General features: G+C 39.9%; 1 protein-coding gene across 3 annotated transcripts; it reads right to left on the bottom strand.

The window, feature by feature from the left end:
• Window positions 1–2,831: 2,831 nt before the first annotated feature.
• Window positions 2,832–13,898, bottom strand: rb1cc1 (RB1-inducible coiled-coil 1). Of its 3 annotated transcripts, XM_077615632.1 has the most exons (24): window positions 13,585–13,898; window positions 13,236–13,311; window positions 12,994–13,115; window positions 12,788–12,914; window positions 12,286–12,456; window positions 11,899–12,101; window positions 10,170–10,575; window positions 9,911–10,081; window positions 9,455–9,639; window positions 9,181–9,367; window positions 9,017–9,098; window positions 8,872–8,936; window positions 8,676–8,779; window positions 8,452–8,578; window positions 6,202–8,054; window positions 5,950–6,142; window positions 5,712–5,820; window positions 5,393–5,648; window positions 5,021–5,072; window positions 4,819–4,866; window positions 4,563–4,621; window positions 4,312–4,439; window positions 4,088–4,158; window positions 2,832–3,729 (listed from the first exon to the last, which is right to left on the bottom strand). In XM_077615632.1, exons 3-24 carry the CDS (start codon window positions 13,062–13,064, stop codon window positions 3,652–3,654), a joined length of 4,746 nt encoding a protein of 1,581 aa, XP_077471758.1. In that variant the 5' UTR covers window positions 13,065–13,115; window positions 13,236–13,311; window positions 13,585–13,898; the 3' UTR covers window positions 2,832–3,651. The 3 variants fall into 3 exon arrangements, with proteins under 3 accessions (XP_077471758.1, XP_077471757.1, XP_077471759.1); XM_077615631.1 differs by lacking the exon at window positions 13,236–13,311 and having other exon boundaries at window positions 13,585–13,897; XM_077615633.1 differs by lacking the exon at window positions 13,236–13,311 and having other exon boundaries at window positions 5,950–6,130; window positions 13,585–13,894.
• Between the last annotated feature and the right edge of the window lie 310 nt (window positions 13,899–14,208).

The raw sequence follows: 14,208 nt of genomic DNA, 5'->3' as shown, positions 1-14,208 counted from the left end.
CTTGCCTATTCATTTCCATTGAACTGTCATTTGAAGTTCACGCATACATTTCCCCCCCACCCCCTCGCCAAACAATGCTTGTTTATTTACAGCTTCGTCTATCTCGCCGCATGTCAGGGAATCAAATAAAACTTGTCTATTATCTGCTAACGGCGGATGATGCGCGCGACAAAAGGCCGAGATTTGACATCATTTATGAATCACCACCGACATCGTCTTGATATTTCACGTGTGCTCATCTAAACCTTTTAATGTTTGCAGCCTGCCTGTTGACATGGGGAGAAAAGGCATTGTGGCGTTTTTTTGGATGGCAGCCGAGGCCCATTTTAAGCTGTATTAACAGACCTGCCCTGATAAAATAGCAAATAGAGGGCTGATTACACGCTTTTTAAAGAAGTTGACTATTTCATATCTATTCTACAGACAGAAGAGCTGAATCAAATGACAGCAATAAATAAGCGGCATGTATCAAGTCTGACAATTTGACAATATGGTAATTATCCATTGTGCGTGTAGTTTTCCTATTTAGTGAGTCCATCTCTATTGAAAACTGCTATTAGAACAAAAATAATAGTAAGTCAAAAATGGGAACAATTTGTAAATAAAATGTTAAAACAATTCAAGTTTTGTTATATCGGCTTTTTGTTTTGTTAATCCCGAATAAAAATTGCAATTAATTTGGAAAAGGATGACTTTTCTTTTACATTTAAGCCAAAAAAATAGTTTGGGATATAAACACTACAATGCTTATAGATTTCTCTTCACTTCTATTTAACTTGTAAGAATACTTTAATGCAAACATTTTGAAGATTTTTCTTTTGGTGTTAGGATAAAATGTGGGATTAAAAAAATCAAGGTTGCAATGAATTATTTTCAAATGTACAGGGCACTTCATTAGTCATTGCAAGTGTAGTTTAATAAGTGTCAAGCTCGTATAATACCTTCACTACTACTACAATTTTTTAAAGAACCATTTCACCACTTGATACACAGTCTGTTCTGATCTTAATATGGCGGTACTTCCGGTTTATCCCCTCAGAGGTCGAACGTCATCAATATTTTATTAATCCCATCATTTTGCATTCCTCTTTTCCTTACTAGCACCACATGCAAAATGGAGCCTATCCCGAGTCAGACCCAGAAACGTTCGCCAGCCAATCACGGGGCATGAGTTCACACTCCCATTCGCAAATAAAAACAATGAACCTAACTAACATGGCTGAGTATGGGGAGGTAACAAGAGCATCTTGAGGGCTTTTGCTTGTTTTAATCAAATGTTACTGTTTGCAGTTATGTGAATGGGTATGTAGTATTTTTTTCCATTTAAATTTATTATATAAGTTACTAGTTTTAATAACCATTACCGTATTTTCACGATTATATGGCACACTGAAGTCTTAAATTGTCTCCAAAATAGACAGGGCGCCTTATAATCCAGTGTGCTTTATATATGGAAAAAAAAAATCAAATGTGTCATTCATTGAGGGTGCGCCTTATAATGCGGTGCGCCTTATAGTCGTGAAAATACAGTATTTATTTTTTCTTGACAATGCACTATTATGTCAATTTTTAAATACTGAATGTTGTTATTCAGCTATATATTCGTCCACGGATGTACCAAGTATCCATTTTATTGTTTTTTTATTTTTTATTTAGCTATTTAAATCAGTTACAATGAAACTAGAATGGTGACCACTGTGGTGTCCAGTCCATTGTAATGTGTAGCCAATTAAAAGCTGGCCTGCGCCAAAGAGGGGTCGTCAAGGGTTCGCAGAGAGAAGTTTGACAGCCATTCAAAGGTTTCAGTGGAAACGGGCTCACATGGCAACGTGACACTCCCAGCAGCACCGCGCTCAGCAGGGGGTTGTAAACATTTACACTAAGAGCCTGTCCAGTGCACATGCTTGGCGCTTGCCAGCCACCTCGGTATCGAATGTTGTGTTGCATATTTTGTCATTCAGGCCTGTCCCGAAAATTGTAGGAATCACACCATCAATTTATGAAGGAGCCATCCAAAATGTGACAAGGGGCTTATGTTGAGCGGAGGAAATAGAGCTAAACATTGTTAAAACACCCCGAGACCCACATGGTAAGGGAGTGCTCGGCGGCGAGCTGCGATGCACCCCGCTGTGAACTGGGAAAGTGATGTTGGTGGGCTCGCGTCTCCATGAGGGCCGCGGTGTTCCCGGGCCCCCCTATTTGAATCCTTTTTCAAGTCTGTTGCCTGCAGCCGTGTGCCAACTGCAACGCTTCCTCAAAAGGGGAATTAAATAAATGTGCTATATAGTGAGCCGAATTCCCACGACTCTTTTTAAAAGTGTAATTAAAGAAAAGTAAACTTCAGTTGTGAATTTTAGTGAAAGATGAGTTTGCCTAAAATAAACAAAGGAGGGAGAAAAACTCTTTCTCTTGTTTGAACTGCTGAAGTTAATTTGCATTGTTTAAGTGAAAGCCGAACAGGTGGTTTATGTGCATCCGACGGCAAAAAAAAATGGTCATTAATCTACAATGCCATTAAAAAGTGTTTGACTCTTTTATTTATTTATTTTTAGTTATCGCCCTCTTGAAACTATTAACAGTTTGTGCCACTATTGGCAGCAATCGGTAAACTCAACCGTTTGTGATGAGTCAGTCACATTGTAGTAGAGGAATTCTACCCAACTTTTTTTTTTGTAAAAAAAAAAGGGTTCTCTAGAATTAACTGCTTGTTTATGGTCACACCTGAGCATCCCCATACACGCTTGCCGAAAAAAAATATCTGCAAGTGTCTAATCCGAGGTGCCTACCGTTTAAAGTTCAATGCGTGCAAAAATATAAATGTACTGCAAGAGTAGTTGGGAGCCAACCTTTATTGTTTGAAAACTCTTTTCTTTTTGCAATACAGTCATTTTTTTATTACACGCGAGATGTGATGGACAATGTACAATGTTGCCTCATCATGAAACACGGTCACACAGTTCCTTTCTACATATTCTACCAGAAGGTTTGTACATGATTATTGACGTAATAATCATCAGAAACGCTCTGTTGCATCCCAAAAAGCCTCCTTTTTTTGTTTTGTATTTTTGTTTTTCAAAGTGCATTTTTAGGATTGCAAAGGTGACTCATTAGTCCCCACTCAGCCATCATAATAATAATAATAATAGTAATGTACATGTCAGTATTCACAAGAGGGCCTGACTGCTTTGCTGAGAGGAACAACTACATTTTCCCACTACAACACTTATCTGGATAAATCAAAGAAAACATATCAATATGCATGCCATGAACATTCCTCCATAAATTTATAATCATAATAAATGTACTGTCGAAGCGTTTTTTTTTCTTCTTCATTGAAATATTTTTGATAACAGTATTTTCCACAAAATGACAACCGCTGATAATGATGAGAACTAATGCTGTTTACATTTTGTCCTGTTTTTATACACACATCATATGGCTTAATGCCACAGTCAATAGGGCAACACCCTATTCAATCATGTTAATAGCATTTGGTCCACAAAACCAAATTGAGCTTTAAAAAATGGTGTAGGAGGCGAATGATTTGGACTCAAAAATGGAATAATGATCTGATCTACAGTTGTCCTTTTTTCTTACAAGTGAAACATTGTCTTGGTTATGAGGAGAAATTTCTACATTTTGTCTTGGATATTATACTTTTCTGTTCCATGGAACAGCTTTGACTCTGTAGAATTTGGTTCCTAGTGGAACTTTGAACCTGTTCTGGGCCTGGTAAGACAACACAGGAGAAACTTTTGTGAGGCCTAACGCTCCAAAAATGTAACAGCCGTGTTTGGAATTTTTGAGTTAAACTTTTATATTCTGGCTGTAAGATTTCATTCTTTATTTATAAATTAAAATAGTTTTTAAACACGATTTGGGTGGGCGTCCTGTGAATTACATAATTTTTACCTAAAAATTACAAAGTACCGGATCAAATACAGCTGGTTTACCTTCATGTACAAAATGCAAAATTCACCAAAATATAGATTCTACAGAAGAGGAAGTGATTTCAAACGCAATTAAAAAAATACATGACTATAGTATACACATAGTTAAAAGTAAATTAGATACTCGGATTAAATACCTTCTTAGCCTGGCAATACTCTTTCTCCATCACCTTTCCAAGCACCCATGGCCGTCTTGATGTCCCCGAAGCTACAGTCCAAAAATATAGAGTCATTAAATACATGCATTTAAAAAAATGATTTGTTTTTTTTTTTAAACGAATAAATTTAAAAAAAAAAAACTTTTAAAAATGGCTTTGCTGAAATACAAGGAAAATCATGACCACAAATGTTTAACTGTAACCTGGTTTAAGGTCCAGCGCAGTCAGTGATTCTGAATGCAGGAAATAGAGCGTCGGGCCGACGGTGAACAGTACGTAGTTGTCATGTCTTTCATCTAGGATGATGAGAACCAAATCACCAACCTGGAAACTAATGTGGACAAACAAAAAAGGAAAGACACCAATTAATTGGAGCATGATCATGGACATTAATTGCTTTTAGGTAAATCAAGAAACCTTCAGAATTGTATTAATGAATAACTGGTTCACTTACTCTCTGATGGCGATTTTGTCTGAGTGCCTTGAGGACACAGATGACATGCTTTGAGACATCTAAGAAAACAAGAAGGGAAGGTGACTTTTTATGTAAAAATGACCATGGCTTTATATTTGCTGGAATAAAAATTTACATTTTAGCCTATTTACAGAATTAAACGGTTAACATTATTTTTGCAAATTTCAGTTTGTAATCTTTGATGACTCTGCCATCTAGTGGAGCAACCAAACCAATACACCATGAGTGAACTGACCAGTCTTTGACTTAGGCGCTTATTCTCTTCCTCTTTCATGTGTAAAGTCTGAAACAAATCATAAATGACGTTGATTAAACCACCTCAACCACCAAATTTTCTCACTGATTGGTACATTTTCACATTCAGTGACATTAGGTTTTTTCGATACCACAAATGAACCCAAAAATGACTAAGTTTAATTCATGCAGTGTGTGAATACCCTCTCCAGAGCAAGTATCCTCTGTTTTTCCTCTGAAATCAGGATGTTATCACTAGACACACAAAAAGACAAAATTAATTAAATACAGTTAAGATGTACAAAAAGAAATATCAAATTTTTCATGTCCATGTTAACTTATTTGGCTGCCATTGACTGTGATGGACATCCAATTCCTTTGAATAAGGTGAATTAAATGTTTGTCCATGCCTCCCAGTTTAAAGGGAATCGTTTAAATGTCAAAAAGTGACAAATTAGATTTAATTCATACCATAAGGATGAAAAGAGTCACCGTACCGGACGTCTATAATCGTCAATGGCACAGAAATATTCTTTTAAAAAGTTGTTTTCATGAATATTCAAAGGGATGCTCACTGCACTGTCACCATGCTGGCTTCCACTGCTGAGTCGATATGTTCGTCATCCTTCAAAGTAGTTACAGAAGCCAGTCTGTCAGTGTCAGCCAGGAGCTCGGAGGAACACGCTCCAGCGACTTCACGCGGTGACGGTTGCGTGGAAAAGATGGCCGAGGAGACCAGCGCGGTGTTGCAAAGGCGGTTGAGCTCCTCCTCAAGGTGCTTCTTCTCCTGCATCACGCTGGCTCGGTCCTCAGAGAGAGTCTCAATCAGAGCTACCGGCACAGACAATTAAGTTGTCACCTTGCTCTTTTTTTGGGAGATTTAGAGCCACTCACCTTTGTCCTTTTCTTGCTGTTGTGTGACGTTTTGTAGCTTCTCCGTGAGCTCACTGATAATCTGCTCCTTCTTCAACCGCTCACGAGTTAAAACCGTATTGAAGTTTGTCTAAAGAACGACAAAGTTTTGAGACAGGAATTCTAAGATTATCAACATTTTCAGACTAGTTTAACATTGAAATTAAATTTCGAATTTAACAAAACTCTTGTTTCTGGCAAAACGCTGCTTAGTAGAAACCTGCTGTTCCGCTATCAAGGAAGTTTTGAGGTTCTGGATCTCCTCATTCTTCCTCCTCTCCAGAAGCTCCAACTCGGTCTGCAGAGAAGCCCTCTCCTGCTGCAGGCGCTCTTGTAGGGCTGAGTCCAGAGAGAGAGGTGTATACGGGCTGCTCTCGGTGTACAGGAGTGGTCTTGCATCACTGGAAGAAGAACTATTTCATATGAACAGTGACTTGTGAAGACAATGATCGAATTTTGTCAAAACACTCACTTCGATGATGACTGCTGAAGTTCATCTTCAGGTTGTCGAATTCTGTCAGGCAGTTTCTTTTCCATAGTCTCATTTTGCGACGCTGACAATTTTAGAGCCTCATGTGAGTCCACCTCTTCTAGCCTTTTACTTAAAAGTTTGTTTTCAGCCTGGAAATGACTGCTCTCAGTCCTCAACTCCCGCTCTAATTCTTGGAAATTCCTTAACTGTTGTTCTTTTTCTTCTCTCAGAGCAGACACCTGCTGGTCCATCTCTTGCTTAAGGCCCTGCAGTTCCTCAGCATTGTTCTTGCAAGCAGCATCAATAATGTCCTGCAGGTTGGAGAGCTTGAATTGCAACTCATCAATCTGCTTCTCATGTCTGTTCTCCAGCTCCGAGATGCAGTGGTCCTTCTCAATCGTCAAAAGGCTCTTTAGCTCTGCACTGTCCTTCTCATATTCTTCATTTTTCTTCTGAAGCTCTCGCTTGGTCTTTGCGAGCTCTTCATTAAGAACTTGCGTCTCGGTCGCCACAAGGGAGTTGACGGTCTCAGCCTCCTGTGACTTGGCTTTTTCCAGGAGGACCTTAACCTCTTCTGCTTCCGCCTCTTTAAGAGCCAAGTCCATTTCCACTTTGTAACGCAGTTCTTCAAGCTCAGAAAAGCGTGCCTTCATGTCTTTCATTTGAAGCTCTTTCTCTATTAAAACAGTCTTATGATGTTCTGTTGTCTCCTTTAACTTAGCTATGTTGTCAGCATCAATCTGTTTCAGAGCCTTCTGATGATTCTTTGTGAGGTCACCCAATTCTGCTGTATGCTCCGCTTTCAATCGTTCCTCAAGATCCTTCAAGTGCACCTGCTCCTTGGCTTCAAGTTCCAATCTAATCTTCTGCTGGCCACGTTCGATCTCAAAATGCAAAGTCTCCAGCTCACTTTTTAGAGCGTCCCTGCTAGCCGAGAGGTTTTCTAGCTCAGCAGCTTGATTGCTCATCAGCTCCTCTGACTTCTTGATCTTCTCTTTCAGGCTACGCTCAGTTTCAGACCAAAGGAACTTGTCACCTTCCAGCTGAGTGAGTTCCTTCTCTTTGCGCTCCATCAGACCCTCCAGGTTCAGCATGCCTCGCTGTACATCTCGAACGATGTTCTCATTAGTTTGGTTGTCCTCCATTAACGATTGGGCCTGCTTCTCATAAGCTTGCTGAACGGTGAGCATCTCGGCACGATGCTGCTCTTTCAGCTCCAGTTCAAGTGCCTGGCAGATGTTGTCCACCATGTCTCGAATCTCTGCGCTCACACTCCTCAGAGCAAATCCAAAGTCATTTTGTTCTTTTGAGACCTGACTTCGCAAGTGATGCAGGTCATCCTTCACGCACCTCAAATTGGAGTGGGATTCTTCCGCGGCCAACCGATAGCCGTCAATAGCTTGATGAAGCACGGCAATTCTCGAGTTCTCCCTCTCCAGCGTTGTGGTATCCTGCATGCGCTTGTTGTCGATGGCGTTGATGACTGAAGAATAGAGAGACTCCACCATCATTTCAGGGCTGGTCGGGTCACTGACAGGATTTGGGCAGGTTAGGTTCTCCTCGATCACAAACTCATTAACAGCGGACATAAAGTCGGACTCTGGGCTCTCCGCCAGGGAGTCCAGGTCGAGGGAGCTGGGCTGCATGACAGGGTCCATGTTGGGATGGCCGATAGTTTCAAAGTCAAATGTCTGTGCATCGATGCTGTCTGGTGAAAGGTCCTCTAAAGGGCCCGGAACTTGCTGGGGGTCAGAGTTGGGTCCTTGAAGGCTGAGAGAGGCGGGAGTTTTGGAGGTGGTGGCCGCCTCAGGAGTCAACACAGTTGACCTGTGGGTGCTCTGGCTACATGATGCCTAAAAAGACAGAGACAAATGTAGTTACGTGCATAAAATCAACTTGTGATAAGGGGTTGGCAATATAAGCCGAAAATTCATGCATTTCATATTATTTAGAAACACAAATACAAAATCCTATCTAAAGCTATTTGTCATGTTAGTTGTACGATATCTTTTGCAAAATATAATCTTATTGTTACTGTTGCAATCAAGCAACTGGTTCCATATTTTAACAAATTAAACCAATTACGTATTATGAGCATTTGCGGGTGTATAATGAACACATCTTTCCACAGAGCCATGTATATACTTGCTAGTACACTGATACATCAGTATATAAAATTCAACAAAGTGTTTGTGTATGGTCCAGCTGTAAATAATTTCAATAAACAGTCTTTGAATTAGGTAGATTTACCCTTTGTTCACTCAGCAGATTTGTGATAGTTTGAGACATCTCGTCCAAACTTTGTGCAGCTTGGACCAGCTGATGGAGTTTCTCCAAATGCCGATTCAAGGGCTCAAAGTCACACATTATGGGGATCCTATTGAACAAAGTTGAAAAAAGGAGTTTATGTGTACTATTTTTTTAAGTAAATGTTGCAATTGCATTTTCTACACCTGTCGTTGGCAAAAGCTTACATGAGAAAAGGCTGCACCTCCACCGGACAACACGACTTTAAGTACTGCAAGTCATCGAGAGAAATGTCTGGAAGTTCATCGTCAAATATCCGCGGTTTCCGTGTCTGTGAACAATTAAGTGAAGAGTGAAAAAGTGAAAAGAACCAGTTGAATCATTTAAAAAAAATCTTATCATTCATTAAACATAAAGCCTTACACAAAATGAAGTTGGAGGCCAGGCATCAAGCCCTCTAAACAAGCGATTCCTGAGAAAGGACTTTCCTGAAAAAGACATTTATGTCATGAACTTGTGTACGACATCAAAAAATAACAGAACTGACATGTGCATTATTCTTCCTTACTAAAAAGTTTTCCAAAAGTTTCTCTTTTGAATTTCTCTGCCTCGTACAGCTGCTTTCCATCTTTCACAAGTGCATAGGCCCACTGGGGAAAACAAAAACAAATGGCACTTTATGCCACTAGGCCAAACACACACACACCAAAAAAATGAGACAAGACAATAGACCTCTCTGTAGTGTCGCATAAACATCTTCCTCCGAACCACTTCCACCACCGCTAAGCAGTACATCTGGGGCACTGTGCTTAGGGCTTCAACCACACGCACTCTCTCCAGGAGCTCAGTGAGGAGTCTGAGCAAAGCTTGAAGTTTCTCACCATCCTGGTCTGCGTGAAGCATCACGTAACAGCACCATCTGAGGTAATGATAAAGTCACAGGTAGGGAAAATGAGCCCAAAGCAGTCAGTTGCAACATAGAATAGAAAAGCATTTGAGACGCTACTTTAGTCGGACTTGAAGGTTATTTGCGAGTTCCTGTTTGGCAGTAGTGCACTTCTTTTTGATGTCCAACAGCTTTCTGTGGTTGTTCAACATGATCATCAACTGGTTGGTGTGGCTTAGACACAAGTCGGGCAAAACAGAGGTGTCCTGCAGGTTTTCAGCCCGCTTCTGATTAGCTGAAAATCCCTGTAAGAAATACATATGTTCCAATAATAATATTATTAATAATACCACCACACACTAACACATACACACACACAACAGCCTGAACAAAATATCAGAATAAACAATAAAAATTAGTTGAATATTTAATGAAATCAAACTTAACATATAATCCTTAACCAATACAATACACTCTCCTCCAAATAGCATTAGCAATTACATTAATTAAGTTATTATAGCATCTTCCATTCTGATTATGCTGCTTAAAAGATAAATGGTATGAACTTTAACATACCTGAGCAAGTTCTTTTTGTTCATTGACCAGCTTCTTGCAGCTTGCAATCATCTGGTCGAGAGCATAAAGGCGGTCCTCCAACCCCTTGATGGCTTTCATGTTTTGATTATCCAGCTTTGCGACGGTATCTCGACAGTCTGCCAAAAAAGGTTGAATGATCCGCGAGTCGAGCTGTTGGACAATGGGGAAAAAAAACACCGGTCCGTGATTAATCAGGTGCACGCTTATGATTTTTTTTTCTTAATAAAAATGTTCTCACCCTGGTGATGGAATCAAAGCATTTTCTCACAACAGATTCCACATCATTTGGCCGATCCTGCACATTGATCCAATCCAACAGAGTGACATTGAATTGGGGGATAGTGCCAATCATGTGGATGTCTTTATCCAGCAACGTAGCTCCAAGGCCTCCGCTGTCCTTCGTTTGACTCATCTCTCGCTTACTAGTATCTTCGCATTTAGACGTCTCGGTAGAACCTGGTACCGTTAGGCCCCGCTTTTCATTCGTGGCGCATAACACCGAGTCAGTTGATTTTTCTTCCTCTGTCTCATCAGAATCTTTATCTGGGGTGCAGGCGGACTTCTTCATTTGCTCTCTGTGACTTTGTCTCGTCAAACATTCCAGCAGAGGTATCCTGGCCATCACTGAGACTGCTGTCCCGAGCCTGTGACAATAGTGGCAATTAAGGGACGGAAAGATACCAGCTATGGCTCAGAGGAAATTTTATGGCTAAAGCCACAATGCAGACATATTGAAATCAATTACATTTACAGTACACTTTATTTTACTACTTTACAAAGTTTTTAAATAAGATTTTACAGAATTATTGAACACAAACTAACAATAATTTTCAGAAGTCCTGAGTATTTTTTACATTTCAAACTGATATTGTGTCAGATGACTAATTATTCTAATATTAGAACTGCTGAATTTATAAATGTTTAAAGACATAAATTTTGTATTTGGTCTTAAAAAGACAGTTCAGTTGATGTCAACATTAATAAATTAATTGAGTGAGTGTTTATTTAAAAATCCATTATATTTAATAAGGTTTTACATTAAAGAAAAATTAGGCCAGGCCGACCAGGTCTCAGATGCTGTAAGCAAGGTCCACTGACTGAGCTGAAAACCATGGCATATTCAAGGCAAATGATCCTATGTTTACAGTTCTTTTTCCTTACAGATAGAACTCATCCACCGTGCCAGGAAGGCAATCTGAATGCAAGGAGAAGCATCTCTTTCCTCATGACTTTCCAAGAGCACAATGACTCGGTAAGTCCACAAGCGAGCAACAGCTCGTGGAGCAGCTACCATCAGTACATGCCTCCAATTGGATACAATTTGCTTGACATTTACCAGGCCCTTGGCAATATCGTAGCCAAAATGTCCTGACTGCGGGGACCTAATAACCCAACGGAACTGAATTATGCTGACATCAGTGTTGTTTTTTTGCTGCCAATGCATATAATATTGACAACTCAGCTAAACTTCTGAGAAACTGGAGCCAACCACAATGCATCCAACTTTGGCCGCTGCTGTACTATACCCCGCTATCAGGTGTACTCGTTTTCCACGGGTGGTCGTTGGTCTCACCTAGACAAGGCCTAAATCACCTAAACACATTTAGATGCGAAGGATAACATATTTGAGGGATCAGTGGCTATAACATTGTAGCACAGCTATATAGCGAAATAAATGAGAACGCTGCACTTGTGCCAGGGCTGTAAATAACCACTGATTTGGTGGGCCAGAGAGCAAGAGTTAAAAGTGGTGGTCATTCTCTTTTTCCTTTCCGCTTATCCTGACAAGGGTTGCGGGGGTGCTGAAGCCTATCCCAGGAAACTTTGGCAGTAAGTGGGGACAGCCCAAAATGTTTGCAAGCCAATCGCAAGGTATAAGACAAACAAAGATTCACGCTCACACTAACATTTCTAACAGATTTCTAGGTTTGATGAGGCAAACTATGTTCCCGAATGGCAGCACTTACTTTGTGAGTTTGAATTTAATTTCCTCTAGATCGTGGTGATACGTCGAGTACGCAGTGTCGAATTTCACCAGGAGCTTCTGATAGGACAGAGTACAGTCGTCCAGGTTGGCCATAATAGCAGCCCAGCCTTGGTGTTGGAGGTGTTCATCATGAACTAAGCGTTCACAGAACGAGCTAAGCTTGTTGGCAACTTCAAACATTTCCTAAGAAGCAAGCAGGAGATATTAGTCAAACATGGACCTCATGTCCCATTTCAAAATTAAAAAGATTGGTTATCGAATGCCAAAACATATCACAATGGACGTTTAGGTATCATCAAATTAAATCATTCAAAAGACAAGTCTTTGGGCAAATGTCGAAACGAGATTTTCATGCAAAGTTGATTACCAGAGCAAGTTGTGTCCGAGATGCGACGGTGTGAAAGACAGCTGGCATCAATAGCGACTCTTCCACTTTTACTTGAATCTCACTCTCAATGGAGAAGGTTGTTTTGGGGATAGTTGGATCCCGGTCGGACAAGATCATCTCCTTGTTGAAGAGGAATATGGGGTTTGTTTCCTGTAGACAAGTGGTGAGAGATTTTGGATTAAAAAAACCTGAATAGTTTTCTTTTTTTACAATTCAACCAAAACAGCATGGGTGTATTTGGCCTTCCTTAGTAACATACTATATAATATTAATTCAATTTTGTGAAAAACGGGTTGTGCCACTTATAGTCAGCTGGGCTCAATTGTGAAGAATATAGTCTGTGTTAATAACATTTTACAGTTTAAGTGTGTCATTTTTTAATAACAGTTTGCAATCAGTATTTAAAATTGCATTGTTGGGCAGATCAAATTAGGCTTGTCTTGATAGTTAGGTGTGAAAAATAAAACAATTATCAACTTACAGTGCCAGCACTGTAGCTGCAGACACGCCTTTCCGCAGCCATACATTCCCCTCCATTGACAACAAGTACTTGATGTTGAATTGCAATCTTATATTTTGCCTGAATGGCATGTTTGAGCTCCAGTACACTAAAAAAAGAAAAGTAAAGAAAAGTGACATCTTCCAAAATAAAACTGGAAAATGGTGCTGATTGGGCTTTTCACTTACGTTTGGACAGCGAGATCGGTGTCAAATGTCAGTGTGCTGCCATTGTTAACCTGGAACACATACAACTTCATGTTGAATCTGCGGCAGCTCTCCGCACGTGTTCATTTAGTCCTCAAGGCACCCTTCAAAAAGAAAAACAGAAAATGTAAGAGCTGGCATTTACAAAATGGACTTTTCCTAAATGCATAAACAATTTCCAGTGTTACATCCATGTAGAAAAAGAAGGTCAATGCTCCACTTACACATGAATACTGCTTCTCAACAGCACATCAGCAACACACTCAATGGGAAGTCACAATAGTCATTAATCTCGGGTCCCTTGATCGACACATCAAAGAAGCAATTGATTGTCCTGTATTTTTCCTTTTTTGTTATTGGGAACAGCGCAGCTTTGATAGCATGCAAAAACTGCTTAAGAAACGCAGTGACATCTGTAATTATATCCTGCTAACTCCGCTAAGTAGCTGTTAGCCTAAGACAGCTGTCGCCGATAAAAATGTAATCATTCGCATTTAACAGCTAAAAATCAACATTCATTTGTGTGTATCAGTATATGAATGACATAACTCGGTCAAAAGATTAGTACCTTACCTCACTTTACCCGCATTTCTCGCTCTTGATCTCCACCTTTCACCTAAGGCGAGCTAGCTTGCTAAGCCTTGTTACTTTGGCATACATGGAGATCATTTAGCAACACTAGCTCGACGACGCATCTAAAGACAAGCATGGTACGTGAGGAGCAGTAAACGTGAATTGCATTGCCATCCTGGAATTGCTCTATTTTTTGAAACATTCAACCAGGATCGGTGTAACAAACGTCCCCGAGGAGCCCCACTCGGTCTGTTTTGTTGTTGTCATCTCCTGTGGGCGGTTCGGAAACGATCGGATGTATGGGCCAAGGAAGGGACAAGATTACACATGAATTTTACAGGATATATTACTCTAATTGGACAATTTATTAACTTACTTTTTTAAATAAAGTGTATTTATAAACTAATATTCATGAACTAAACTCGGTTTAAAATGTTAAGTGATTTGGTGTTATGTTTCTGTTTTTCTAATTGAACAGTTTTTTAAACTCATGTTTCGTATGCATAAATGATCATAATAACATTAATATTACATGCTTATAATGGTCATAAAGTTCGATCAATGCAATAGTGTCAAATCGCTCATGAGTGTACGGCGACGTCATTGACTATTCTAGGTGCATTG

This window comes from Stigmatopora argus, chromosome 12 (assembly GCF_051989625.1).
Source record: "Stigmatopora argus isolate UIUO_Sarg chromosome 12, RoL_Sarg_1.0, whole genome shotgun sequence".
In the NCBI taxonomy this organism is placed as follows: Eukaryota; Metazoa; Chordata; class Actinopteri; order Syngnathiformes; family Syngnathidae; genus Stigmatopora; species Stigmatopora argus.
The sequence above is the reverse complement of the archived record's forward strand: the minus strand, read 5'-3'. Positions and strand labels throughout refer to the sequence as shown.